Source organism: Aegilops tauschii, chromosome 5 (assembly GCF_002575655.3).
Source record: "Aegilops tauschii subsp. strangulata cultivar AL8/78 chromosome 5, Aet v6.0, whole genome shotgun sequence".
Lineage (NCBI taxonomy): Eukaryota > Viridiplantae > Streptophyta > Magnoliopsida > Poales > Poaceae > Aegilops > Aegilops tauschii.
This window is the reverse complement of record NC_053039.3, coordinates 399,649,103-399,676,257: the sequence shown is the minus strand read 5'-3', so window position 1 is coordinate 399,676,257 and position 27,155 is coordinate 399,649,103. Positions and strand designations below refer to the sequence as shown.

The window sequence follows — 27,155 nt, the reverse complement described above, 5'->3', positions numbered from 1 at the left end:
GTTTCCCCGTTTTATATTATAAATAGAGGTAATATCACTAGTGATGCCTAAACTTGCCTTGGATGTTCACTTTGGTGCCTAAACTTGTAAAATACACGTAATGTGGGCTAAAACTTGGCAATTTGGTTCAAATACGGTGCCAAACACGTTTGTCTACGGATTCGCTGCTGACTGGGCTTGACAGCGTGGCGTGGGGCCCCTTGTCAGCCACTGGAGAGGCGCGTGCCCGTGCCGCCGCTGGCCTTTTTCCAAAATAACCCTTGGACTAATATTTCTCGCTCAGAAAAGCTCCTGGCTCGGCGGGACAGGGCACCCCGCACAGCTTTTTCCATATCACCTCCTGTTTCGTTGCATCTGGCAAATCAGTACATGCCTGTTCGTCTGCCTCGAGCGCTCCTCCTCCTCTGTCTCTCACTTCTGATCGTGGGAAGGCGCTGCCCCCGTGGATCGTGGCGATCGCATTGATCGTCGCTGGCGAGGATGGCGGAGCCCCGCCGGCGTGCTCCTGGAGATGCAGCCCCTCCTTACGGTGAGAACCACCTCGCCTTTCTCGACCCAGCTTTCCCCTGTTCGTGGTAGGGTTAAGATTGATTTCGCCTTCTGTTAAAAGCCTGCAATTTCTAAGTTTCTGGTGTGCGCTGATGTTTGGTAGATGATTATGAGTTAAAACCCCTATGCGCAATGACTCGCAGGCTTTTCAAACTAGGGTTTATATGAGAGGGTTTGGTCGGGTTAGAAGTGTCTTTATTTGGCTAATTTTGGTGACGAAGAAGAATCTGAAGTGAGGGCATATAAACATTACTTAAGATTTTCTTGTGTTAGAAGGATTAGGTTATTTGAAAAAGAAAGTACATTTGCTGAAATTTTGGACAGTGGGTTCTCTGAATATTTCGACAGTAGCTTTATCTGAATCTTTCTACAGTACCTTAACTGAACATGTGGATAGTAGTTGAACTGAATTTTTGAACAAATGCAGGTCAGCAATGCTGCATACTGTTGGAAATAAAATTATAGAATTAATGTAGTAGGAGAACAACATTGCTGGCAAGTACCCAAACAACATTGCTGCATTTTTTGAACTCCACTCAAACTGAATTTAGTTTGAGTGAACTATTTGTACTGTATTATAAAGTGTTGCATACTGTTGAAAATGTATTGTTGTTAACTAAAATTATCTTACAGCTCCTCAACTGAATTTTAATTTCAGATGCTTTTGATGGTCTTTTCTCGGTTGAGATACATCACAAAGGTTTCTTTTGTGGAACTGACAACAACAACACCTACATGGATTATGAAGTTGCATGGTTTGACAACTGTGACAGTGATACATGGTCCTTGTTATGGATTGATGACTTTTTGCAGCAGCTAGGTTATGACAGAGATTGTTTGAAGCTTGATGTGTACTGGTGTCAGCCTGGAAAGACATTGGTTGATGGGCTAAGAAATTTGACATGTGATGCAGATATCCTTGCAATGATAGCAGCAACTACAGAGCACAAGAACTTGTTGCTGATTGTAGACCATGGAGAGAGACTTGACAGTGCTCTCAGAGATGATATTTTACTTGATGGAGTTCCTGTACTTTCAAAGGTCATTACTCCAGGAAAAGAAAGCAAGGGAAAAGAGCAATATAGCTGCCCCGAGGAGAGAAGTGTGCCAAATAAGAGGAGGTCTAGGAGGTTATTTGGGGAAGGTTCATCCTCAGGTTGTGCTGATGAAGAATTGGAGGAACAAGATGGAGTAAATGCAGCTGAATCAGAGACAGATGAGGATTTCTATGATAGTGACTATGACATAGAAGATGGGGATGACGATCTCTATGTAAAAAATGTTGACAAAGAAGTGGATGATCATAGAGAGAAGGACACAGCTTGTGACTATGAAGCAGAGTTAGCAGAGGATGCTCTAGATGATTCACACTTACATTTGTCCAATGAAAAAAGGGAGAAGTTGAAGTACCACTTCAAGGGATTTAATCTAGAAACTGATTTGAATAACCCTATTTTGAAGCTTGGACAGGTTTTTGGTAATGTGCAGGAGCTGAGACATGCTATTACATCGTATAGCATTAGAAACAGAGTTCAAGTGAAGAAGACAAGGAACACATCCAAGAAAATAATAGCTGTGTGCAGTGGTGAGTGCCCGTGGTATCTCATGGCAAGCAAGGACAACAGAACATCCAGTTTTGTTATTAAAAAGTACTGTGATGAGCACACTTGTACTAAAGCCTGGAATCTCAAGGGATTGACAGCTCCGTTTCTCACTAGAAAATTCAAAGACAAGTTCAGGGACAATGAGAAGATGTCGTTGAAGAAATTTTTAGAGAAGGTGCAAACAGAGTACAACCTCATACCAACCAGGAGCAAATTGGGAAGAGCAAGAAGATCCTCGGTGAAGGAGAAGAGGGGGGGGGGGGGGGGGGCGATGATAACCAGTACATGCAGTTGTGGGATTATGGAGAGGAGTTAAGGAAAAGCAATCCTAGTAGCAAGTTTTTCCTATGTACAAAGGAAATAGAAGATGAGAAGACAAAAGAGATAAAAGAGCACTTCTCCACATTATATTGGTCACTGGATGCATGCACGAGAGGATGGCTTAATGGTTGTAGGCCAATAATTTTTATTGATGGATGTCACTTAAAGACCAGATATAAAGGAAATTTACTCACAGCTGTAGGTATTGACCCAAATGACTGTATCTTCCCCATAGCATTTGGCATTGTGGAAGTGGAGTCAACTAGCAGTTGGGAGTGGTTTCTGGAAAGCCTAAAGGATGACCTCAACATATGTAACACCTCTCCATACACAATTATGAGCGACAAGCAAAAGGTATTTGGTCATCAAAGTTATTTTGAAGTTCCACCATGACTTGTTGTATGTGAATTAACTTTCATTATGAAATGTATGTGACATTATGTGAAATTGCAGGGTCTCATAAAAGCTGTGGCAAAGATATGGCATGATGGTGAACACAGATTTTGTGTCAGGCATATGTATCAGAATTTCCACAAGCTTCACAAAGGTGAGCAACTAAAGAACAATTTGTGGGCAATTGCCAGGGCTACAAACAACCCTGCATACATGAGAGTAATGCAAAAGATGGAACAAGACAACATTGATGCATACAAATGGTGTGAGAGATGGCCACCAAGAACCTGGATTAAAGCATTTTTCAATCCATTTCCAAAGTGTGACATTCTACTGAATAACATGTCTGAAGTATTCAATAGGTAAGTTGTGAGGATAGGTTAATTATCATTTGTGTATACATTATCATTTGTGTTCATTCTCATGTGTGTGCTAACATTTTTTCCTCTTCAATTTCATAGCTGGATCTTGGAATCTAGAGAGCTACCAATTAAGTCCATGTTGGACAGTATCACTGACAAGATCACAACCAGGATGTACAACAAGCAGAAGGAGGTGGCCACTGATAGAAAATGGGGTAAAAGATTGTGCCCAAAAATACAGAAGAAGCTTGACAAATTTACTGAATGGGCTGCTTTCTGCATGGTTCAAGCGGCTGGTCAGAAAGTTTTCAAGGTGTCATCAATGAACCATTCATATATTGTTGATTTGAACTGTGAGAGTTGTGACTGCAAAAGATGGGAGCTGTCTGGGATTCCATGTCATCATGCCATAGCTTGTGCTAGAGAGGAGAGGATAGATCCCGAGAACCTGGTGCACGAATGCTACTCAGTAGCTACTTACAAAAAAGCTTATAGTTTCAATATCAAGCCCATGAGGGACTAAGAGCATTGGACAAAGATGGAAGGAGTGGACGTGTACCCACCTGTGTACACCAAGGTGATGGGTAGACCAAGGAGAAATAGAAAAAAAGATCCAGAAGAGAAGCTTGACAAGGAAGGGGGCAAGAAACTGACTAAACATGGTGTAACCATGCACTGTTCTGTTTGTGGAGCAGCAAATCACAATAAGAAAGGTCATAAAAAGTGGGCAGAAACAAATAGAGAGGCCCCAGTAGTTACAGATGATGATTCAGAAGAGGAGTTTGATGATCCATCCATAATTTCAGTAAGTTAAATATGTCCTGCTACATATGGCGACAAAAGTTTATCAATTGTGCAATTGCTAATTGTTATATTTGCAGAACATCATGCCACACACAGTTCATCCATCTATGGATCCATCTCAAACACCAGGATCAATGGTTTACCTCATGCAGAAAATGGTAAACTTCTGAACCTGCTATGTTTATATTTGAGGCCTCTTTATATTCAACTCTACCCTCAAGCATTGTTTGCAATATACAGGAGAGGATGTCATATCAACCAGTCATGGACCATGGTCCTCTTCCTGAATCTTCATTTGTTACACAAGCCAGAGCTAGCATTCCTCCACCAAGAGTGACAACTGCTATGGCAAGTGGAAGAGGTAGGAGGAGGGGTGTTACTGAAGATATTCCGAAGGATGTGCCTCAATCCAGCCACCAAACAAGTGATAATACAGGAGGCAGGAAGAGGCAAGCTAGAGGAGGTGGTAGAGGAAATGCTACAGGAGGTGGGAGGAGAAATGCTACAAGAGGTGGAAGGGGAAATGCTACAAGAGGTGTATTTTTTGTTGAAATCTACAAGTCAGCAAGAATGAAATTGTTGTCATTTGTTACCAGTTCTAATTTTCTCAATTGTCATGCTTGCAGGAAATGGAAGGACAAGAGGAGGAGGTGCAACAGGAGGAACTGGAAGAGGAAATGGTGGAAGAGGAACTCTATATGACAATGGAGGAAGGACTGGACCAGGGGATGGATTTTGGAACTTGATGTTTGGACCTGATTCAGATAGGTCACATGTGGCAGCAGAGGAAGAGCCAATCACGCAAAATGCACCAGGAGGGGATGAGTGGGATGATGACTTCATGCACATGTAGATGCCCATCGTGGATGCAGAAGTTCATGACTGAACTTTATGGGATGCAACTAAGTTCACCAATGAACTTGGTCTATTTGTTTAGAGGCCTCTTTTGATGTAATGAACATGTCAGTTTACACGTACTGCACTTAAGTATGCTGGCATGCGGCACTTTCAGTATGTTTTATAGCTCCAGTGTTCATGTACTGTCAGATTCTAGTCTTGAAGTGTTATATGAATCTGCTGTCATTCTTGCTATTAAAATTCTTTCTTGCCGTTAAAATTTAGTGCAACTTGTTACTGATGATTAGTTTCTCATGCTGTCAGAATTTATAAGTTTATGTGTTACTGGAGAACAGTTTATGATGTTGTTAAATTCCAATGATTATATTTTTCACAAACTGAACATGTTGCAAAAAATATGCAGTTCTGATGCTGTCAAATTCCAGTGATTATATTGTTCACAAACTGAACATGTTACAAAAAATTCCAAAAAAGGGTGTCCTGGGATTCGAACCCAGGACCTAGGTGTGCAAGTCTTGTGCTAGTAGCCAGTGGGACAGTTAGAGGCAACTGATGATTTAGCCTACTACTATGTACTTAACACTATATTCAGTATCCAGTGCGGTCGACCCTGTCCCGCCAAGCCAGGGGCTTTTCCGTGAGAAATGTTAAAGCGAGGGTGTTTTCTGGAAAAAAGACAATGGGCACGCCTCTCCAGTGGCTGACAAGGGGCCCCACGCCACGCTGTCAAGCCCAGTCAGCAGCGAATCCGTAGACAAACGTGTTTGGCACCGTATTTGAACCAAATTGCCAAGTTTTAGCACTCATTACGTGTATTTTACAAGTTTAGGCACCAAAGTGAACATCCAGGGCAAGTTTAGACACCACCAGTGATATTATAGAAACAACCACCACACCAAGAGTACATAGTTTAGAGGATACAAAAAGAAAGAAAGAAAAACGAAAAAGATACAAGAAGCTACAGAACGGCTATCCACAACGAACCCAAGCCCTGCCATCGATGCATTGCAACCAAGGTAGCTACTTACCTGCCGCCGGAGGAAGAACATGCTCCATCAACTCCCAAGGACAAACCCTACCAATCCGCCATTCACCGCCGAAGAAGCCCCCCCCCCCCCCCCCCCCCGCGCGCCTTCTAGTCCTGGATCGAAAGACGTTACGCCATCGGCTGGTAGAGTAGCTCACCCCGAGCACTCATGAACACGACCAGCCGGTTGCTGGGGAGAGGATGAAAAACACGGCTACCTCACCTCGCCGAGCCGCAACCCTGGCAACATTACTTCACCAGAAGGGACCATGGAGCCCACTATAAGCCGCTGAATGGGAAACACTGAAGAGCATCGGCGACCCACACCCAAGCCGCAACTCCAACCATTACCTCCTCCGTCCCAAGGCGACGTCTTTAGGAAGGGAAAACGACGTCGTAGCGCCATCCTCACCTAATCCAAAAATTTTGGGCTTTCACCCAAGACACGGAGGCGGGAGCAGGGGATGGACCTCGAAGCCGCCTTCAAGAAGGGAAGCGACGTCTAGAGCGCCATCGATATTGTGACTGGCACACCTGTCAAGGGGTTACCCCATTCCAAAGCCCTAGGCCCCCTACCGCCACCAGATCCAGTCGCCCGGAGGACACCGGCGTCTCCGGCCAGTGGGGCAGGTAGAGGAGGAGCGTGGGTAGGGTCGCCATCTTCAGCACAAAAACCACAACCTCTGTTGTCTCGCCGCCCGAGCGGCCAAGAACAACACACTGCACAACAAGCGCCACCCCACTGCCCAGAAGGGGACACCCTCGCCGAAAGTGGCCGCCCGGAAGGTGACGACATCGCCGGAAGTGGCCAGCGCCACCGGACCCAGCGCTCCATGCACCGCGCACCACCAGGCAACCCCCCGAGCCACCCGTCGGCGACCAAGGGGCCATATCCGAGCGGATCAGACCCAAAATCAGAGGAGGCGCCCTTCCACCGATCTGGAGCCAGATGTTCTTACGCAAATCGAGAATTCAAATTTCTAATAGGACACAAATCCACATGGATAACAATACTACATCCAACATGACCGACCGTGGGCTTGGGTGGACCATGGTCCTAAAACTCTCTTCTCTATAAACAACTCGTCAACAAATCAAAACACTACTAAGTACACACCCTGTATTCCCAATCGGGAGAGAGAAATGTCGTTCCACGATGAACTCCATCCCAACTCAAAACCGTTTGCTTAGAAACAATTTATGGATTACAACTAGAATCAACCATGAACAAAGAAGCGGCACAAGCTAGGGGCTAATGTCACAGTTGCACGAACTAATTCAACATGGGACATTGATTAATTCTACGGTTATCTCTGGAGACGAAGCTGCTTTACTAGAGAGTGCCTCGCTTAATAGAGTCGTATGTGGCTCATCGACATGACATGCACATCTAACACCATAGCAATTTCTAAGCGGACATCGTTCAAGTAAGTGGATTTTCTTCAAACACGCGGCACGCTCCGTGATGAGCCAGATGTATTGCACCACCTTGACGTCTTCTCTAAGCCCAGCATAGCCTTTCAACTCCAGGAAGCTCAAGTTGCGGTGCTCAAATTTTGGTGCTTCCCCCACCGTGTTGGTATTGTAGTCGTGGCGATCCGGGGGAGTAAAAAAAAGGCTGGTATAGCTTCTCAGAACAAATCGTACATAGAAACAAAAGTCATAATAATTAGAACATGTGCAATTCAAATTTTCTATCTTTGATTGCGAAATAATAGTAGTAAAATAAGCTATTGACTGGTACATGATAACGGTATTCGCAAAAGGAAAATGATATTGGTAACACTAAATTTTTCATAGAAAGTGATAATCATGTAGTACTAACTTTGTTTATTATACTCCCTCCGTCTCATAATACAAGAGCGTTTTTAACACTACTAGCGTAAAAAACGCTCTTGTATTATGGGACAAAGGGAGTACATTCTTGTGTGTATAAAGTAGCCATGCAATTCCATTGTTGTCACTACTTTCATTGTAGCAAAATCAATGAATTTTCTAGTTTTATCTTAAGTCCAAATGTCTCTTTATTTGGTTCTTGATAGCTTACCAAGTTTGACTAACTTTGTAGAGAAGAGTATCAACATCTGATTTTTCTTGGTGTATTTACATTTACCTGGTGTCATAGATGTTGATATTGTTCTCTATAAGTTTGATCAAATCTAAGATAGTAGGACTTTGAACAAGCTTAGAAAGCCGTTTATTTTACGACGAGGAAATAAGATCGAACTTCATGCCGCGCACAAAAACGAAGTAGTACGAAAAAATAGCAGTAATAGGGATGGATACTGAAAACAATAATGCACATGGGCTTGCATGTGTTTGCAACACGAATTTTAGGGAAGAAAACGAGGCGTACCTTAATAGAGAGTTTCTTCAGCAAAGGTGCGGCTTGTAGGATGAAAAGAGTCCCCACCAGTCTGTGAGTTGCCAAGTTGTTGAGACAAATAGCTCTGAGGTTACTGAAGGCGGGGAAGAGCTCTCTTGGATTTTCATAATAGTAACGCAGATGTATCGTTGAGAGGTATACGTCGTCAAGGCAAGGAACATGTCCAAACCGCACTGCTGGGCAGCTCCCGTGAAAGCTATCAACGTCCTCGTCGCAGAAAAGCCGCTCCAGTTTCGGCACATTGGTCAGCTCAACTCCATGGAAGAAAGGCTCGCGGATTTCCAAGGTCCGGAGCGAAGATGTCGGAGCGTCTATCCGTAGCACGGAAGTCAGAGCTAGAGCCACAATGGCTCAAGGAGAGGAGCTCTAGTCGACTGCAGGCGTTGAGGAGATCCGAGATATCGGAGTCGCCGAAACAGAGGTTCTGCAGGGAGAGTCTGGTGAGCCCACTGAAAGCGACGGGGCAAGCGCCAAGGAAGGACATGAGGCGCGCCGCAAGCATGGCGCACTCCGCATCGTTGACGGTGAGGGCGTCGACGTCCGCCAGTATGGTGAACTCCAGGGGCTCGGCCGTGCTTCCACAGCCGCTCTCGGCGACGGCGTCTCCAATGGAGCGCAGGTACGGGTCTACGAGGTAGAACGTGAGGCGCAGGCTCTTGATGCTCCGTTGCTTGTTCGGAGTGAGGAACCACGCCGTGGCGGCGGTGTAGGCCGTCATCATATCGTGCACCGTCCGACAAGGAGAAGAGGGGTCTGGAGAAGGCGGTACCAGGTCGGCGACGTCGATGGTGAGATCGGTAAGCAGACAGCGGAGGTGCCTCCATCGCCTCGCGAGGGCGCCGGCCCTGACGGCGGTGCCCGCGTCGAGCAGCTGGAGGACGGCGAGCAGGACGTCGTCGGGGAGAGCGCTCAGCCTGTCGTCGTCATGCTTGGCTCGTTCCTCCATCGCTGTGCCCTGCTTAGCAGATGATGATGACGACGATTAGGGCCAGAGGAATTGTTCACCCCAGGATCGACACACGAATCAACAGTCAGCAGCTAGCTGTCAAGATGTTTACTTACAAAACTGTTGTTAGTCTCCATGAGGACGGGGTTGCGGATTGGAGCCGACGATGTCAGCGCGCGGTGCCGGCGATAGGGTTTGATCGGTGCGAAATATATTGGCGGGTGACACGATGGGGGGCCTGTCTTATTGCAGGTTCAAATCCGTTTCAGGTTGCAGGTTCGCAGCTCCCCAGCCGACTACGGAACCGATCCGTCTGAACCAGCCAGGGCACGGTATGAGCGGCCAGTCTTATTTCGCGCGTAAGTCGCCAAATAGCAACCTATCGCGGGTTTTCCTTCCACTGGTTTTGGTTTTCCTCTTCTGGTTTTATCTTTTAATTTTTTCCTTTTTCTTTTATTTTTAAATTTTATTTATTCTATTCCTTTTTTCATGTTTATTTTTTCTTTTCTTTTTATTTTCACTTTGCTTTCCTTCCTCTTCTTTTTTCCTTTTTCTACTTTCCTTGTTTTTTATTTTTATTTTTTCATTTTGCAACCTCTTTAAAATTCATGAATTTTTTCGGAATACTTAAAAAAAATTAAAATTGTGAAGATTTCCCAAATTCACAAACATATTTTCCAAATTGTGGACATTTCCCAAATTGACGAACATTTTTCATATTTGTGAACAATTTTCGAATCCATAAATATATTTTTACAAATTATAAAACATTTTTTAATTGTGCACATTTTTCTGAAACTTGTTAAGTTTTTATTTACTAGAAGAACATTTTTTTTTCAAAATTTGGGAACAATTTTTGAAATTCACAAACTTTCTTTGTTTTGACAAACATTATGCAAATTCACGAACCCTTTTTGAATTGGCAAATATTTTTTGAATTGATGAAATTGTTTATAAATCTGAGAATGATTTTTAAAATTGGGAAATATTTTTAAATTTTGTGATCATTTTTTAGAAAATTCATGAACATTTTACTAAAAATCGAACATCTTTCAAATTAGTGAACTTTTTTGAATTCATGAACATTTTTCAATTTTTCAAATGCATGAAGAGTTTCAAAATTAAGAAATTCTTTTGAAATACCGACCATTGTTTTGACTTTGAGATTCATGAACAGACCTCAATGTAAAAAAACAAAAAACTAAAGGAACAAAAAAATGAAAGAAGGAAAACGAAAAAAAACACAGGCGCCACACGCCCGCACATGGGCCAGCCCCAATCATGCACGAAGGAGGGAGGGGCTACACGTTCGCGGAGTATCCAGTGCACAGGTCGCTGATTATGGGCTCTAAATATGAGCGGTCGATCCGTGCTAATTCGATTCTTTGACCGAGGGGTCCCTTGCCACGTCAGTTCCCAACCTGGTGGGCCGGGCTGAGGACTCCTAGGTCGGTTCCATCATGGGCCACATTGGGCAGCTCATGGCAGATCATACAAAGACTGTAGAAGACTTGATGTACAAGTCGAAGATATCAGAGCCGTGGAGGACTCTACCTCCACCAGCGGAGCCAACCGAGATCTGTAACCCTATGATTCTCGGTATGCAATATAAGTTGGGCAGGGCTCGTTGATAGGACAACATACAATCCCTTGGTATTGATTAGTACTTTGTACACACACCACGCAATATACGAGGGTGGGAGTAGGGTATTATCTCTACCATGAGAGCCTGAACCTGGGTAAATCCTTTCACCTATGACCATCCAACCAAGTCGCCTAGTTAGGATACCCTATAGAGGGATCTGCCAGATTTAGCTCCAACAATGGTGGCCCATATGCAGGTCGTGCTAGGTGAATGCGCCAACTCGATGGGAGTTCGGATTAATGCTCGGATCGGCTCCGACGTGACCTATGTGCAAGGGCAGGTGTTCGTCTTCGGTGTCGCTGATACATCCCAAACGTACCTACTTTTCCAAACACTTTCGCTCTTGTTTTGGACTCTAATTTGCATGATTTGAATGCAACTAACACGGACTGACGTTGTTTTCAGCAGAATTGCCATGGTGTTATTTTTGTGCAGAAATAACAGTTCTCGGATTGGGCTAAAAATTTACGGAGAATATTTCCAGAATATATAAAAAATATTGGCGAAGAGAACTACTGGAGGGGGCCACCCAGGAGACACAAGCTCAAGGGCGCGCCTACCCACCAGGGCGCACTCCCCAGGCTTGTGGGCCCCTGGAGCCTTCGGAAACTCTAATTCCAACTCCATATATACCTATTCGTGGAGAGAAAAAATAGAGAGAAGGAATCATCGCGTTTTACGATACGGAGCCGCCGCCGCCAGCTCCTGTTCTTCATCGGGAGGGCTGATCTGGAGTCCGTTCGGGGCTCTGGACGTGGAAACCATCGTCGTCATCATCATCAACCCTTCTCCATCAACAACTCCATGATGCTCACCACCGGGAGTGGGTAATTCCTTCATAGGCTTGCTAGACGGTCATGGAGTTGGATGAGATTTGGCATGTAATCGAGTCAATTTGTTAGGACTTGATCCCTAATATCCACTATGTTGTGAGATTGATGTTGCTATGCCTTTTCTATGCTTAGTGCTTGTCACTAGGTGTGACGCCCCCGTTTTGACCGTACACTAATCATGCACGCAAATGTGTACGATCAAGATCAGGGACTCACGGGAAGATATCACAACACAACTCTAATGCATAAATAAGTCATACAAGCATCATAATACAAGCCAGGGGCCTCGAGGGCTCGAATACAAGTGCTCGATCATAGACGAGTCAGCGGAAGCAACAATATCTGAGTACAGACATAAGTTAAACAAGTTTGCCTTAAGAAGGCTAGCACAAAAGTAACAACGATCGAAAAGGCAAGGCCTCCTGCCTGGGACCTCCTAACTACTCCTCGAAGCTGAACTCCATGTAGAATCATCCTCGGGATCTCTAGCTCCTGGACTCCAGCATCTGGTTGCGACAATCAGGTATAGAAAGGGGAAAAAGGGGAGAAAAGCAACCGTGAGTACTCATCCAAAGTACTCGCAAGCAAGGAGCTACACTACATATGCAATGGGTATAGGTGTAAAGGGCCATATCAGTGGACTGAACTGCAGAATGCCAGAATAAGAGGGGGATAGCTAATCCAGTCGAAGACTACGCTTCTGGCCATCTCCATCTTGCAGCATGTAGAAGAGAGTAGATTGAAGTCCTCCAAGTAGCATCGTATAGCATAATCCTACCCGGCGATCCCTCCTCGTCGCCCTGTTAGAGAGCGATCACCGGGTTGTATCTGGCACTGGGAAGGGTGTATTTTATTCAGTATCCGGTTCTAGTTGTCATAAGGTCAAGGTACAACCCCGGGTCGTCCTTTTACCGAGGGACACGGCTATTCGAATAGATAAACTTCCCTGCAGGGGTGCACCACATAACCCAACACGCTCGATCCCATTTGGCCGGACACACTTTCCTGGGTCATGCCCGGCCTCGTAAGATCAACACGTCGCAGCCCCACCTAAGCACAACAGAGAGGTCAGCACGCCGGTCTAACCCTATGCGCGCAGGGGTCTGGGCCCATCGCCCTATGCACACCTGCACGTTGCGTACGCGGCCGGAAGCAGACCTAGCCTAGTGGCGTTCCAGTCCAATCCGGCGCGCGCCACTCAGTCGCTGACGTCACGAAGGCTTCGGCTGATACCACGACGCCGGGATACCCATAACTACTCCCGCGTAGATGGTTAGTGCGTATAGACCAAATGGCCAGACTCAGATCAAATACCAAGAACTCGTTAAGCGTGTTATGTATCCGCGAACGCCGACCAGGGCCAGGCCCACCTCTCTCCTAGGTGGTCTCAACCTGCCCTGTCGCTCCGCCATAAAGTAACAGTCGGGGGCCGTCAGGAACCCAGGCCCACCTCTACCGGGGTGGAGCCACCTGTCCTTTTAGCCCCCTCATCAGAATCACTTGCGGGTACTCCTCGAGCCGACCCGACTTTAGTCACCACATGTGTCATGTATAAATGTATATAGTATATACCCGTGATCACCTCCCAAAGTGATCACGGCCCAGTAGTATAGCATGGCAGACGGACAAGAGTGTAGGGCCACTGATGGAACACTAGCATCGTATACTAAGCAGTAGGATAGCAGGTAAGGGTAACAACTGTAGCAACAATGACAGGCTATGCATCAGGATAGGATTAACGGAAAGCAGTAACATGCTACACTACTCTAATGCAAGCAGTATAGAGAAGAATAGGCGATATCTGGTGATCAAGGGGGGGGGGGCTTGCCTGGTTGCTCAGACAAGAGAGAGGGGTCGTCGGTGACGTAGTCGACCACAGGGGCATCAGCATCGTCACGGGGTCTACCGAAGAGAAGAGGGGGGAGAAAACAGTAAATACATAGCAAGCAAGTGCATAACAGGACAACAGGCAGAGCTAGACGTGTTCTAACGCGGTATGAGGTGATACCGGTGAAGGGGGGAAACATCCGGGAAGGTATTCCCGGGGTTTCGCGTTTTCGGACAGATGAACCGGAGGTGAAATGTTACAGGTTCACTATGCTAGGGACGCGTGGCGGACGAACGGGCTGCGTATCTGGATTCGTCTCGTCGTTCTGAGCAACTTTCATGTAGAAAGTATTTTCATCTGAGCTACGGTTTAAAAGATATGATTTTCTAAAGATTTACTAATTTCTGGAATTTAATTAATCATTTAATTTAGTTCGAAATTGGATTTATGACATCAGCATGATGTCATGCTAACATCAGCAGTCAACTGGGGTTGACTAAGTCAAACTGACACGTGGGTCCAGTGGGACCCACCTGTCATTCTCTGTTTAGGTTAATTAGGGTTTAGCTAATTAATTACTGTTTAATTAAATTAACTAATTAATTAGATTAATTTAAACAGGGTTAATTAACTTAATTAACTAACTAATTAATTAATTACTTTTATTTTTATTTTTTATTTTCTTTATTTATTTATTTATTAATTTTTATTAATTAAGTTATTATTTTTAATTCTTTTTTTCTCTTTTTTTATTAAACGTTCTGGGGCGTGGGCCCCTATGTCATAGGCCCATGTGGCCAACAGGGTTAACGGGCGCGGGGGGTGGGCGTGGGCGCCCGTGCACCCGAACGGGGCAACAGGGGGCGAGGCCGTGGCCTCGGCGGGGCTCATGGGCCGGTGCGGTAGAGCGGTGCGGGGCGGCGGTGAGCGCTGCCGCGCGTCGGGCTGCGACGTCAGCAGCGGGCGATGCCGTGGAAAACAGCAGCAGCAGTGCAGTAGCGGGGCGCGCGCGGGGAAGGGCGCGTACGGCGAGTGGGCGGCGGCCCGGCGAAGTGCACAGGGGCGCGGCGACGCACGACGGTGGATGTGCGGGACGGCGGGGAAAGGGAAGCAGGGGGAATGGGGTTCTCACCCCCGTTGCAGGGGAGTTTGGCGGCGAGGCGCGATGGCGCCGACGGGGAGGAGGACGAGGCGGACGGCGGCGAGGTTCGGGGTCGGCCGGCGATGGAGAGGCGGGGCGGGGCAGTCCAGCGACCGACGAGGTGGGGCGTCGGGGTGGCGCCGGGGATGAGCGCCGGCGCCAGGGGCGCGGGGCGGCACCGGGCGGCGTCAGGCTCGGCGAGGCGGCGCCGGCCGTCGGCGATGACGATGGGATCGGGAGCGGCGCGTCCAGATCGGGGAGAGGGGGGAAGAGAGCGAGGGGAGAGTGGGTGGTTGGGCTAGGGTTTCGGGGGGTGGGGGATATGGGGAGTGCGGGGTGGGCCTCCTGGTGGCCTGGGTGGCCAGTTGGGCCGAATGGCCCAGGGGGAGGGGGGCTTTGTCTTTCCCTTTTTTTTGTTTCTTCTCTGTTTTCTTTTCTTTATCTATTTTCTTTTCTATTTTATTCTTTTAATTTCTGTTTTATAAAATATAAATACAACTCCTAAATTAATGTTATAATTTATTGTACTGCCCCAAAAGTTTGACACCTGATTAAACTAGTTTGCATTATTATTATTTTTAAAAGGCATTTAATTAATTGTCATAGCTGCTGTTTTAATTACTTTAGAGCCTTTAAACATTTTATCAAAGCTTGGTCTCTCCACCATAATTGCTTACGATTTATTTGAAACAACCCGAACATTTTAGTTTTAATTTTGAAAACTTTTGTTGTTTGCCATATTTTGAATTTGAATTTTGATCCGGTTTTGAACTAACGCGAGATTATCAACACTAACATAGGTGACGTGGCATCATTAGCGTAGGGTTACTGTAGCATAATTATCTGGGCGTCACAATTTGGGCCCACCACGCTTCCGCTGCGCGCGCCGGATTGGACTGGAACGCCACTAGGCTAGGTCTGCTTCCGGCCGCGTACGCAACGTGCAGGTGTGCATAGGGCGATGGGCCCAGACCCCTGCGCGCATAGGGTTAGACCGGCGTGCTGACCTCTCTGTTGTGCTTAGGTGGGGCTGCGACGTGTTGATCTTACGAGGCCGGGCATGACCCAGGAAAGTGTGTCCGGCCAAATGGGATCGAGCGTGTTGGGTTATGTGGTGCACCCCTGCAGGGAAGTTTATCTATTCGAATAGCCGTGTCCCTCGGTAAAAGGACGACCCGGAGTTGTACCTTGACCTTATGACAACTAGAACCGGATACTGAATAAAATACACCCTTCCCAGTGCCAGATACAACCCGGTGATCGCTCTCTAACAGGGCGACGAGGAGGGGATCGCCGGGTAGGATTATGCTATACGATGCTACTTGGAGGACTTCAATCTACTCTCTTCTACATGCTGCAAGATGGAGATGGCCAGAAGCGTAGTCTTCGACTGGATTAGCTATCCCCCTCTTATTCTGGCATTCTGCAGTTCAGTCCACTGATATGGCCCTTTACACCTATACCCATTGCATATGTAGTGTAGCTCCTTGCTTGCGAGTACTTTGGATGAGTACTCACGGTTGCTTTTCTCCCCTTTTTCCCCTTTCTATACCTGATTGTCGCAACCAGATGCTGGAGTCCAGGAGCTAGAGATCCCGAGGATGATTCTACATGGAGTTCGGCTTCGAGGAGTAGTTAGGAGGTTCCAGGCAGGAGGCCTTGCCTTTTCGATCGTTGTTACTTTTGTGCTAGCCTTCTTAAGGCAAACTTGTTTAACTTATGTCTGTACTCAGATATTGTTGCTTCCGCTGACTCGTCTATGATCGAGCACTTGTATTCGAGCCCTCGAGGCCCCTGGCTTGTATTATGATGCTTGTATGACTTATTTATGCATTAGAGTTGTGTTGTGATATCTTCCCGTGAGTCCCTGATCTTGATCGTACACATTTGCGTGCATGATTAGTGTACGGTCAAAACGGGGGCGTCACAAGTTGGTATCAGAGCCGACTGCCTGTAGGAATCCCCCTTTCCAACTCCTTGGCCGAAGTCGAGTCTAGTCAGTGAAAAAACTTTTACTAACATGGCTGTGTGGCTTACGGGCCCACGTCGCCATTTGGTGGTATTAGGATCTTTTACTCCTTGCCTATACTCTGGGACTCTGATCTCTCTTCTATTCGGGTTAAATGATTTTACTAAATCTAACATTAGGATCTCGTTATCACTTTCACCCGGAGAGCCCCTTATTACTGATGATCGTCTGTTGCACGTGAAGACCCTGAAGATACTCTCCGCTGATAACCCGAGAACTTGTGTTCATCGCTTTTGCAATTCCCTTTCATCGATAAACTCCTATGGATAACCACGTATACTCGCCATTCATACAATGTTTCCCAGATGATCTTGTTATTACAAGATACCCCGAAATTCTCTCTGTTGTTCCGAGAATCCTTTGAGCTTACTACCTTGTTGTTCATTGTCACCTGAATACCCCTACGGATAATCCTCGCACTTACCGAGTATCCGCTCATCCCCAGTTGATTCAAGTATTTCACAAAAGTGTTCAAAATATCATTCGATCTTCCGAAAATCTTCAGGAGCCTGTTGCTCTTGAAATTCTTGCTTACTAGCATTATGGTTAATCCCATAAGTCTATAATCTTATTGGCATGTTTTGTCATTATCATTTTGAGTCCGTTGATTCAATTTGTTGCGAATGCTCGCAATCCTCAATCATATCCTAGAATTCATCCTTCCGGCTCAGACGTCATTTTAAACGTGAGCTGGATCTCGACCTATCAAATTGCCATCGATTGTACCCCTAAACCTACTCAACTTATCCATCCTTGATCAGAGCGTTGCTTCTGACCCCCTGATTTGGAAATCATAATTCTTTTGCGTTTGAACTTTGAGTTAGTCAGTTGTTTCTATAATCAGATCTCCTTGCATTCTTCTTCCTCTGGTTGAGTACCGATGCTCACATCAGATCCCTTGTGGACCATCGGTTCCTTTGTTGGATTTTACCCGACAGTGTCCTTCCTATTGAATAACCTTGTGAGCCTTTCCATGGGTATATAATGCCTTTGGTAAATTGTATCCTCTGTTTTCTCAACCATGCTCTATTTTCGAGCTGGTGGTATTTACTATTGAAGCTGGTGGTATATGTTTCCACGATACCTTGACGGTTGAACCTATGCCTTCCTTAATATGTGTGAACTCAGAAGTTTTCACGAGTCATACTCATCTGGTATTTCACCAGGTAAAACTTTCAACACTAATGCCTTTACCAAAGCGAGGAGTGAATGGAAGGTTATACATTGAAGAAGTGGGAGTCGACCTTGAACCTTGCGTTCATGCCCATGGACACGATGTATAACTTATCATGGAAGCTGCTTGTAAAAATAATTACCCCCCTTGTTATAAGTTCATCTTGTATCCGTGGTTCGATCATTTATGATCGTGGTTTCTGACCATGTTCTCCTTTAAATACCATTTCTCGTGCAAGTTTAAGCACTTGTCTTCTGCAGAGTAATACCCCAGTCCAACCTCTACTTTGATTTGTCGTCGAGTATTACCCCCTGGTATCTCAAGATTATCACGGAACTGCATAACTTATTATGAGTTCTCCATCAAGTATTACATCCTCATTGATTCCAATTTTTCACGGGCTCCGAGTTATTAAACACTCAAGGACATCGATAATTGAATCGAGTCCGCACTACGGTTCAACAACTTTTAGTAATGTTCCTTACTTACGAGTTTGTACCCGATCGCGTCATTCCTAGCCTGTTTGGCTATATCATTATCTTGATGATTTAACTGTGCTACCTGGTCCTTATTCCCGGAGCACCACTTTCGACGATGAGCTAAGCTTACGTCGATTTTCCTCGTCATATCGTTTCACCTCGAACAACAAACTTGCCCCGAGTTTGTGTAGTATCCGTGGCTCCAATAATCTTTTGTTGCATCAGTCCTTTTGCTTGATGCAGTCGCTGATCAATTGCTTCTTCGTGGATCCCCTCGACAACAAAATGTCGTGATCACCATCAACATTTTGAGCTCTTCCAGGATATCAGTCGAAATTCAGGATGAGAAATACCATCCTTGCCCCTCGATGATTTGTGTTATCATCGGCAACGTTATTGCCCCCCCCCCTCCAAGTCAGACTTTATCATGTTATGGAGCTCTTTACTATCTAGCTTATGTTATGTTCTACATTGAAGTATTACTGTCCTTCATGTCAAGGATGTTGTGAGGATTGCCCCACCTCTTAAGAATTCCTGATATAGTAATACTTCTCGTCATCTCCATTCATTTCTAGGTTCACGTGTTGATTCTAACCGGGATACCAACAGGTGAACTTTGTTGTTTGGATTCTGCCCTTCTAGCAACCTTATTCCTTTGAAGTTAATGGTCGGCCGTTCATTCTTAGACTATTGATTATGGAATCACCATTCCGACGTTGGTCGTGCAACCCATCCCATATTTCAGGTGCACCTTTCAACCAATGTTTAATTGGGTATGTTCTCCTCGAGCATACCTCATTATATCATTCGATCTAGCTAATGTTATCTCCTTGTTCACATAGTTGTGGAAATCCATCTTTTGGAAATCTCAATGGATTGTCGCTGAGTCAATCAGTCACCTCCTCACCTCTCCTTGATGTAATGATGAACCCTTGTTCGGAACTCGCTTCCATAGTTCATCTCCCGAGAATCTTCAATGTCGTTTCGACAATTTGTGCTGCACCTTTCTTCTCAGGCATCCTGAGTCTGAGTTATCCTGACACCAATCAAATCTGAATCTCGGTCAGATATGATGGTTGGAACATATTTCCAAGAGTTATAACATTGGCCTATTTATGACCCGGTAAGGTGATGACATGCCGAACACACCTGGCCGGAGGACCTATTGTTATAAGTTTTCCTTTTTAGCAAGGTTAGCTATTCTTCCAGGAAATTGTAAGACTTATTCTATAAGTTGTTCCTGATGGATCCTTTTTGTTTCCAAATTCTGATCTTCACCTGTTGACCATGTCAATGCTATCTCAAAGCATGTCTATGGTACTCCGATTTTCAACAAGAACATTTGAAGCCCAATACTAAATGTTTCTTGCGCAATTATCCAAACACCGCTGTATGGGTTATGTCATGAAATTCCTTCCCCCTTACCTAAATGGTTTTCTACATTATATCCTGCCATGGATATCATGCTCAGCTTGTCCTTGGGAAGGATATACCCTTGAAATATGTGTTTAAACACATTTTCCTTTCCATTCTTCTGTTTAATCTGATAATCATATTTTCCTTTCCATTGTTTGGTTTAACCTTTCTGGTGATCTATATGATCTAAGCAGTAATATTCTCCTGCTTATGTAAACACCTCGGTGTACTGCTCTATCAGTAAGACCCTGTTACTATTGTTGGTGACATTTCGGTAACCACCGATGGACGAGAACTTTGCCTAATGGTCCGCCTCGTTTCAACGAGCAGGAAAATGGTTCTCTTCGTCCCTCGCCCTTGGTACCGACGATGTTGCCGACATATAACTAACAAGCTACTCTCTGACATGCCTTGCTATCATGACCGTGCAACATGTCACTGCTCCTATAAAAAAACCCACATGGTGGGCCCATAACCCACAGTTCCACAGGATCGAAAACTGACTCTCCTGTACACCGTGTTGTCAGAGTTATTCCTCGCTCTTGACTTTGTATGTAATTCACGGGCCACCTGCCTAGTGATCTATACTCGTATTAGATGCAATGCTTATTCACATTGCTCTAAACCCCTTCAACACTTTGTTTCAGGCAACGAACGATTGCCTATGCGCTTGAAAACTTCTATTTTTGTACCTTCTTACTTTGCTCTCGATAATTTCTTAAGTTGCAATTCGAGAGATACTTTCCGCCACTTTCCCCGATGATGTTGACCAGATAGTAAACCCTGCAGAAGTCCGTTCTTCCAGAATACCCCCCTTACTCTGTCGTAAGTACGATGGAGTTCCCGAAGAAAGGACGACAACTTTATCATGATGACCTGAAACAGCAGAATGAAGACATCAATGTAATGGATCAACCTCTTCGAGAAGAACAACCAAGACCAAGAACGCTCCCTAGAATTTCGTAACCCGAACCTTCCCCCTTTACTTCCCTCTTAAATCTCGGGACGAGATTTCTTGTAGTGGAGGAGAATTGTGACGCCCGGATAATTATGCTACAGTAACCCTACGCTAATGATGCCACGTCACCTATGTTAGTGTTGATAATCTCGTGTTAGTTCAAAACCGGATCAAAATTCAAATTCAAAATATGGCAAACAACAAAAGTTTTCAAAAATTAAAACTAAAATGTTCGGGTTGTTTCAAATAAATCGTAAGCAATTATGGTGGAGAGACCAAGCTTTGATAAAATGTTTAAAGGCTCTAAAGTAATTAAAACAGCAGCTATGACAATAAATTAAATGCCTTTTAAAAATAATAATAATGCAAACTAGTTTAATCAGGTGTCAAACTTTTTGGGGCAGTACAATAAATTATAACATTAATTTAGGAGTTGTATTTATATTTTATAAAACAGAAATTAAAAGAATAAAATAGAAAAGAAAATAGATAAAGAAAAGAAAACAGAAAAGAAACAAAAAAAGGAAAGACAAAGCCCCCCTCCCCCTGGGCCATTCGGCCCAACTGGCCACCCAGGCCACCAGGAGGCCCACCCCGCACTCCCCATATCCCCCACCCCCCAAATCCTAGCCCAACCACCCACTCTCCCCTCGCTCTCTTCCCCCCTCTCCCCGATCTGGACGCGCCGCTCCCGATCCCGTCGTCATCGCCGACGGCCGGCGCCGCCTCGCCGAGCCTGACGCCGCCCGGTGCCGCCCCGCGCCCCTGGCGCCGGCGCTCGTCCCCGGCGCCACCGCGACGCCCCACCTCGTCGGTCGCTGGACTGCCCCGCCCCGCCTCTCCATCGCCGGCCGACCCCGAACCTCGCCGCCGTCCGCCTCGTCCTCCTCCCCGTCGGTGCCATCGCGCCTCGCCGCCAAACTCCCCTGCAACGGGGGTGAGAACCCCATTCCCCCTGCTTCCCTTTCCCCGCCGTCCCGCACATCCACCGTCGTGCGTCGCCGTGCCCCTGTGCACTTCGCCAGGCCGCCGCCCACTCGTCGTACGCGCCCTTCCCCGTGCACGCCCCGCTACTGCACTGCCGCTGCTGTTTTCCACGGCATCGCCCGCCGCTGACGTCGCAGCCCGACGCGCGGCAGCGCTCACCGCCGCCCCGCACCGCTCTACCGCACCGGCCCACGAGCCCCGCCAAGGCCACGGCCTCGCCCCACCGTGTCGGGCTACGGCCACCGCCGGCGCCCCCTGTTGCCCCGTTCGGGTGCACGGGCGCCCACGCCCACACCCCGCGCCCGTTAACCCTGTTGGCCACATGGGCCTATGACATAGGGGCCCACGCCCCAGAACGTTTAATAAAAAAAAGAGAAAAAAAAGAATTAAAAAAATAATAATAATAAAAATAATAACTTAATTAATAAAAATAAATAAAGAAAATAAAAAATAAAAAATAAAAGTAATTAATTAATTAATTAGTTAATTAATTAAGTTAATTAACCCTGTTTAAATTAATCTAATTAATTAGTTAATTTAATTAAACAGTAATTAATTAGCTAAACCCTAATTAACCTAAACAGAGAATGACAGGTGGGTCCCACTGGACCCACGTGTCAGTTTGACTTAGTCAACCCCAGTTGACTGCTGATGTCAGCATGACATCATGCTGATGTCATAAATCCAATTTCGAACTAAATTAAATGATTAATTAAATTCTAGAAATTAGTAAATCTTTAGAAAATCATATCTTTTAAACCGTAGCTCAGATGAAAATACTTTCTACATGAAAGTTGCTCAGAACGACGAGACGAATCCAGATACGCAGCCCGTTCGTCCGCCACGCGTCCCTAGCATAGTGAACCTGTAACATTTCACCTCCGGTTCATCTGTCCGAAAACGCGAAACTCCGGGAATACCTTCCCGGATGTTTCCCCCCTTCACCGGTATCACCTCATACCGCGTTAGAACACGTCTAGCTCTGCCTGTTGTCCTGTTATGCACTTGCTTGCTATGTATTTACTGGTTTCTCCCCCCTCTTCTCTTCGGTAGACCCCGTGACGATGCTGATGCCCCTGTGGTCGACTACGTCACCGACGACCGCTCTCTCTTGTCTGAGCAACCAGGCAAGCCCCCCCCCTTGATCACCAGATATCGCCTATTCTTCTCTATACTGCTTGCATTAGAGTAGTGTAGCATGTTACTGCTTTCCGTTAATCCTATCCTGATGCATAGCCTGTCATTGTTGCTACAGTTGTTACCCTTACCTGCTATCCTACTGCTTAGTATACGATGCTAGTGTTCCATCAGTGGCCCTACACTCTTGTCCGTCTGCCATGCTATACTACTGGGCCGTGATCACTTTGGGAGGTGATCACGGGTATATACTATATACATTTATACATGACACATGTGGTGACTAAAGTCGGGTCGGCTCGAGGAATACCCGCAAGTGATTCTGATGAGGGGGCTGAAAGGACAGGTGGCTCCACCCCGGTAGAGGTGGGCCTGGGTTCCTGACGGCCCCCGACTGTTACTTTATGGCGGAGCGACAGGGCAGGTTGAGACCACCTAGGAGAGAGGTGGGCCTGGCCCTGGTCGGCGTTCGCGGATACATAACACGCTTAACGAGTTCTTGGTATTTGATCTAAGTCTGGCCATTTGGTCTATACGCACTAACCATCTACGCGGGAGTAGTTATGGGTATCCCGGCGTCGTGGTATCAGCCGAAGCCTTCGTGACGTCAGCGACTGAGTGGCGCGCGCCGGATTGGACTGGAACGCCACTAGGCTAGGTCTGCTTCCGGCCGCGTACGCAACGTGCAGGTGTGCATAGGGCGATGGGCCCAGACCCCTGCGCGCATAGGGTTAGACCGGCGTGCTGACCTCTTTGTTGTGCTTAGGTGGGGCTGCGACGTGTTGATCTTACGAGGCCGGGCATGACCCAGGAAAGTGTGTCCGGCCAAATGGGATCGAGCGTGTTGGGTTATGTGGTGCACCCCTGCAGGGAAGTTTATCTATTCGAATAGCCGTGTCCCTCGGTAAAAGGACGACCCGGGGTTGTACCTTGACCTTATGACAACTAGAACCGGATACTGAATAAAATACACCCTTCCCAGTGCCAGATACAACCCGGTGATCGCTCTCTAACAGGGCGACGAGGAGGGGATCGCCGGGTAGGATTATGCTATACGATGCTACTTGGAGGACTTCAATCTACTCTCTTCTACATGCTGCAAGATGGAGATGGCCAGAAGCGTAGTCTTCGACTGGATTAGCTATCCCCCTCTTATTCTGGCATTCTGCAGTTCAGTCCACTGATATGGCCCTTTACACCTATACCCATTGCATATGTAGTGTAGCTCCTTGCTTGCGAGTACTTTGGATGAGTACTCACGGTTGCTTTTCTCCCCTTTTTCCCCTTTCTATACCTGATTGTCGCTACCAGATGCTGGAGTCCAGGAGCTAGAGATCCCGAGGATGATTCTACATGGAGTTCGGCTTCGAGGAGTAGTTAGGAGGTCCCAGGCAGGAGGCCTTGCCTTTTCGATCGTTGTTACTTTTGTGCTAGCCTTCTTAAGGCAAACTTGTTTAACTTATGTCTGTACTCAGATATTGTTGCTTCCGCTGACTCGTCTATGATCGAGCACTTGTATTCGAGCCCTCGAGGCCCCTGGCTTGTATTATGATGCTTGTATGACTTATTTATGCATTAGAGTTGTGTTGTGATATCTTCCCGTGAGTCCCTGATCTTGATCGTACACATTTGCGTGCATGATTAGTGTACGGTCAAAACGGGGGCGTCACACCTAGTGACAAGCACTAAGCATAGAAAAGGCATAGCAACATCAATCTCACAACATAGTGGATATTAGGGATCAAGTCCTAACAAATTGACTCGATTACATGCCAAATCTCATCCAACTCCATGACCGTCTAGCAAGCCTATGAAGGAATTACCCACTCCCGGTGGTGAGCATCATGGAGTTGTTGATGGAGAAGGGTTGATGATGATGACGACGATGGTTTCCACGTCCAGAGCCCCGAACGGACTCCAGATCAGCCCTCCCGATGAAGAACAGGAGCTGGCGGCGGCGGCTCCGTATCGTAAAACGCGATGATTCCTTCTCTCTATTTTTTCTCTCCACGAATAGGTATATATGGAGTTGGAATTAGAGTTGCCGAAGGCTCCAGGGGCCCACAAGCCTGGGGAGTGCGCCCTGGTGGGTAGGCGCGCCCTTGAGCTTGTGTCTCCTGGGTGGCCCCCTCCAGTAGTTCTCTTCGCCAATATTTTTTATATATTCTGGAAATATTCTCCGTAAATTTTTAGCCCAATCCGAGAACTGTTATTTCTGCACAAAAATAACACCATGGCAATTCTGCTGAAAACAACGTCAGTCCGTGTTAGTTGCATTCAAATCATGCAAATTAGAGTCCAAAACAAGAGCGAAAGTGTTTGGAAAAGTAGATACGTTTGGGATGTATCAGCGACACCGAAGACGAACACCTGCCCTTGCACATAGGTCACGTCGGAGCCGATCCGAGCATTAATCCGAACTCCCATCGAGTTGGCGCATTCACCTAGCACGACCTGCATATGGGCCACCATTGTTGGAGCTAAATCTGGCAGATCCCTCTATAGGGTATCCTAACTAGGCGACTTGGTTGGATGGTCATAGGTGAAAGGATTTACCCAGGTTCAGGCTCTCATGGTAGAGATAATACCCTACTCCCACCCTCGTATATTGCGTGGTGTGTGTACAAAGTACTAATCAATACCAAGGGATTGTATGTTGTCCTATCAACGAGCCCTGCCCAACTTATATTGCATACCGAGGATCATAGGGTTACAGATCTCGGTTGGCTCCGCTGGTGGAGGTAGAGTCCTCCACGGCTCTGATATCTTCGACTTGTACATCAAGTCTTCTACAGTCTTTGTATGATCTGCCATGAGCTGCCCAATGTGGCCCATGATGGAACCGACCTAGGAGTCCTCAGCCCGGCCCACCAGGTTGGGAACTGACGTGGCAAGGGACCCCTCGGTCAAAGAATCGAATTAGCACGGATCGACCGCTCATATTTAGAGCCCATAATCAGCGACCTGTGCACTGGATACTCCGCGAACGTGTAGCCCCTCCCTCCTTCGTGCATGATTGGGGCTGGCCCATGTGCGGGCGTGTGGCGCCTGTGTTTTTTTTCGTTTTCCTTCTTTCATTTTTTTGTTCCTTTAGTTTTTTGTTTTTTTACATTGAGGTCTGTTCATGAATCTCAAAGTCAAAACAATGGTCGGTATTTCAAAAGAATTTCTTAATTTTGAAACTCTTCATGCATTTGAAAAATTGAAAAATGTTCATGAATTCAAAAAAGTTCACTAATTTGAAAGATGTTCGATTTTTAGTAAAATGTTCATGAATTTTCTAAAAAATGATCACAAAATTTAAAAATATTTCCCAATTTTAAAAATCATTCCCAGATTTATAAACAATTTCATCAATTCAAAAAATATTTGCCAATTCAAAAAGGGTTCGTGAATTTGCATAATGTTTGTCAAAACAAAGAAAGTTTGTGAATTTCAAAAATTGTTCCCAAATTTTGAAAAAAAAATGTTCTTCTAGTAAATAAAAACTTAACAAGTTTCAGAAAAATGTGCACAATTAAAAAATGTTTTATAATTTGTAAAAATATATTTATGGATTCGAAAATTGTTCACAAATATGAAAAATGTTCGTCAATTTGGGAAATGTCCACAATTTGGAAAATATGTTTGTGAATTTGGGAAATCTTCACAATTTTAATTTTTTTTAAGTATTCCGAAAAAATTCATGAATTTTAAAGAGGTTGCAAAATGAAAAAATAAAAATAAAAAACAAGGAAAGTAGAAAAAGGAAAAAAGAAGAGGAAGGAAAGCAAAGTGAAAATAAAAAGAAAAGAAAAAATAAACATGAAAAAAGGAATAGAATAAATAAAATTTAAAAATAAAAGAAAAAGGAAAAAATTAAAAGATAAAACCAGAAGAGGAAAACCAAAACCAGTGGAAGGAAAACCCGCGATAGGTTGCTATTTGGCGACTTACGCGCGAAATAAGACTGGCCGCTCATACCGTGCCCTGGCTGGTTCGGACGGATCGGTTCCGTAGTCGGCTGGGGAGCTGCGAACCTGCAACCTGAAACGGATTTGAACCTGCAATAAGACAGGCCCCCATCGTGTCACCCGCCAATATATTTCGCACCGATCAAACCCTATCGCCGGCACCGCGCGCTGACATCGTCGGCTCCAATCCGCAACCCCGTCCTCATGGAGACTAACAACAGTTTTGTAAGTAAACATCTTGACAGCTAGCTGCTGACTATTGATTCGTGTGTCGATCCTGGGGTGAACAATTCCTCTTGCCCTACTGCTTAGTATACGATGCTAG

The 27,155-nt window shown here is 45.8% G+C and overlaps 1 protein-coding gene across 1 annotated transcript; it reads left to right on the top strand.

The window, feature by feature from the left end:
* The first annotated feature begins 2,931 nt into the window (after positions 1-2,931).
* Positions 2,932-5,115, top strand: LOC109764195 (uncharacterized). Its single transcript, XM_020323044.4, has 5 exons — positions 2,932-3,229; positions 3,329-4,034; positions 4,111-4,191; positions 4,274-4,568; positions 4,660-5,115. Exons 2-5 carry the CDS (start codon positions 3,768-3,770, stop codon positions 4,884-4,886), a joined length of 870 nt encoding a protein of 289 aa, XP_020178633.2. The 5' UTR covers positions 2,932-3,229; positions 3,329-3,767; the 3' UTR covers positions 4,887-5,115.
* The last annotated feature ends 22,040 nt before the right edge of the window (positions 5,116-27,155 follow it).

Excerpts from the sequence above, each read along its gene's own strand:
- LOC109764195 (XM_020323044.4), top strand. The coding sequence starts at position 3,768 with ATGGAAGGAGTGGACGTGTACCCACCTGTGTACACCAAGGTGATGGGT. Across the intron at positions 4,035-4,110 it reads ATGATCCATCCATAATTTCA|AACATCATGCCACACACAGT; the intron begins GTAAGTTAAATA and ends TTATATTTGCAG. Across the intron at positions 4,192-4,273 it reads TTTACCTCATGCAGAAAATG|GAGAGGATGTCATATCAACC; the intron begins GTAAACTTCTGA and ends TGCAATATACAG.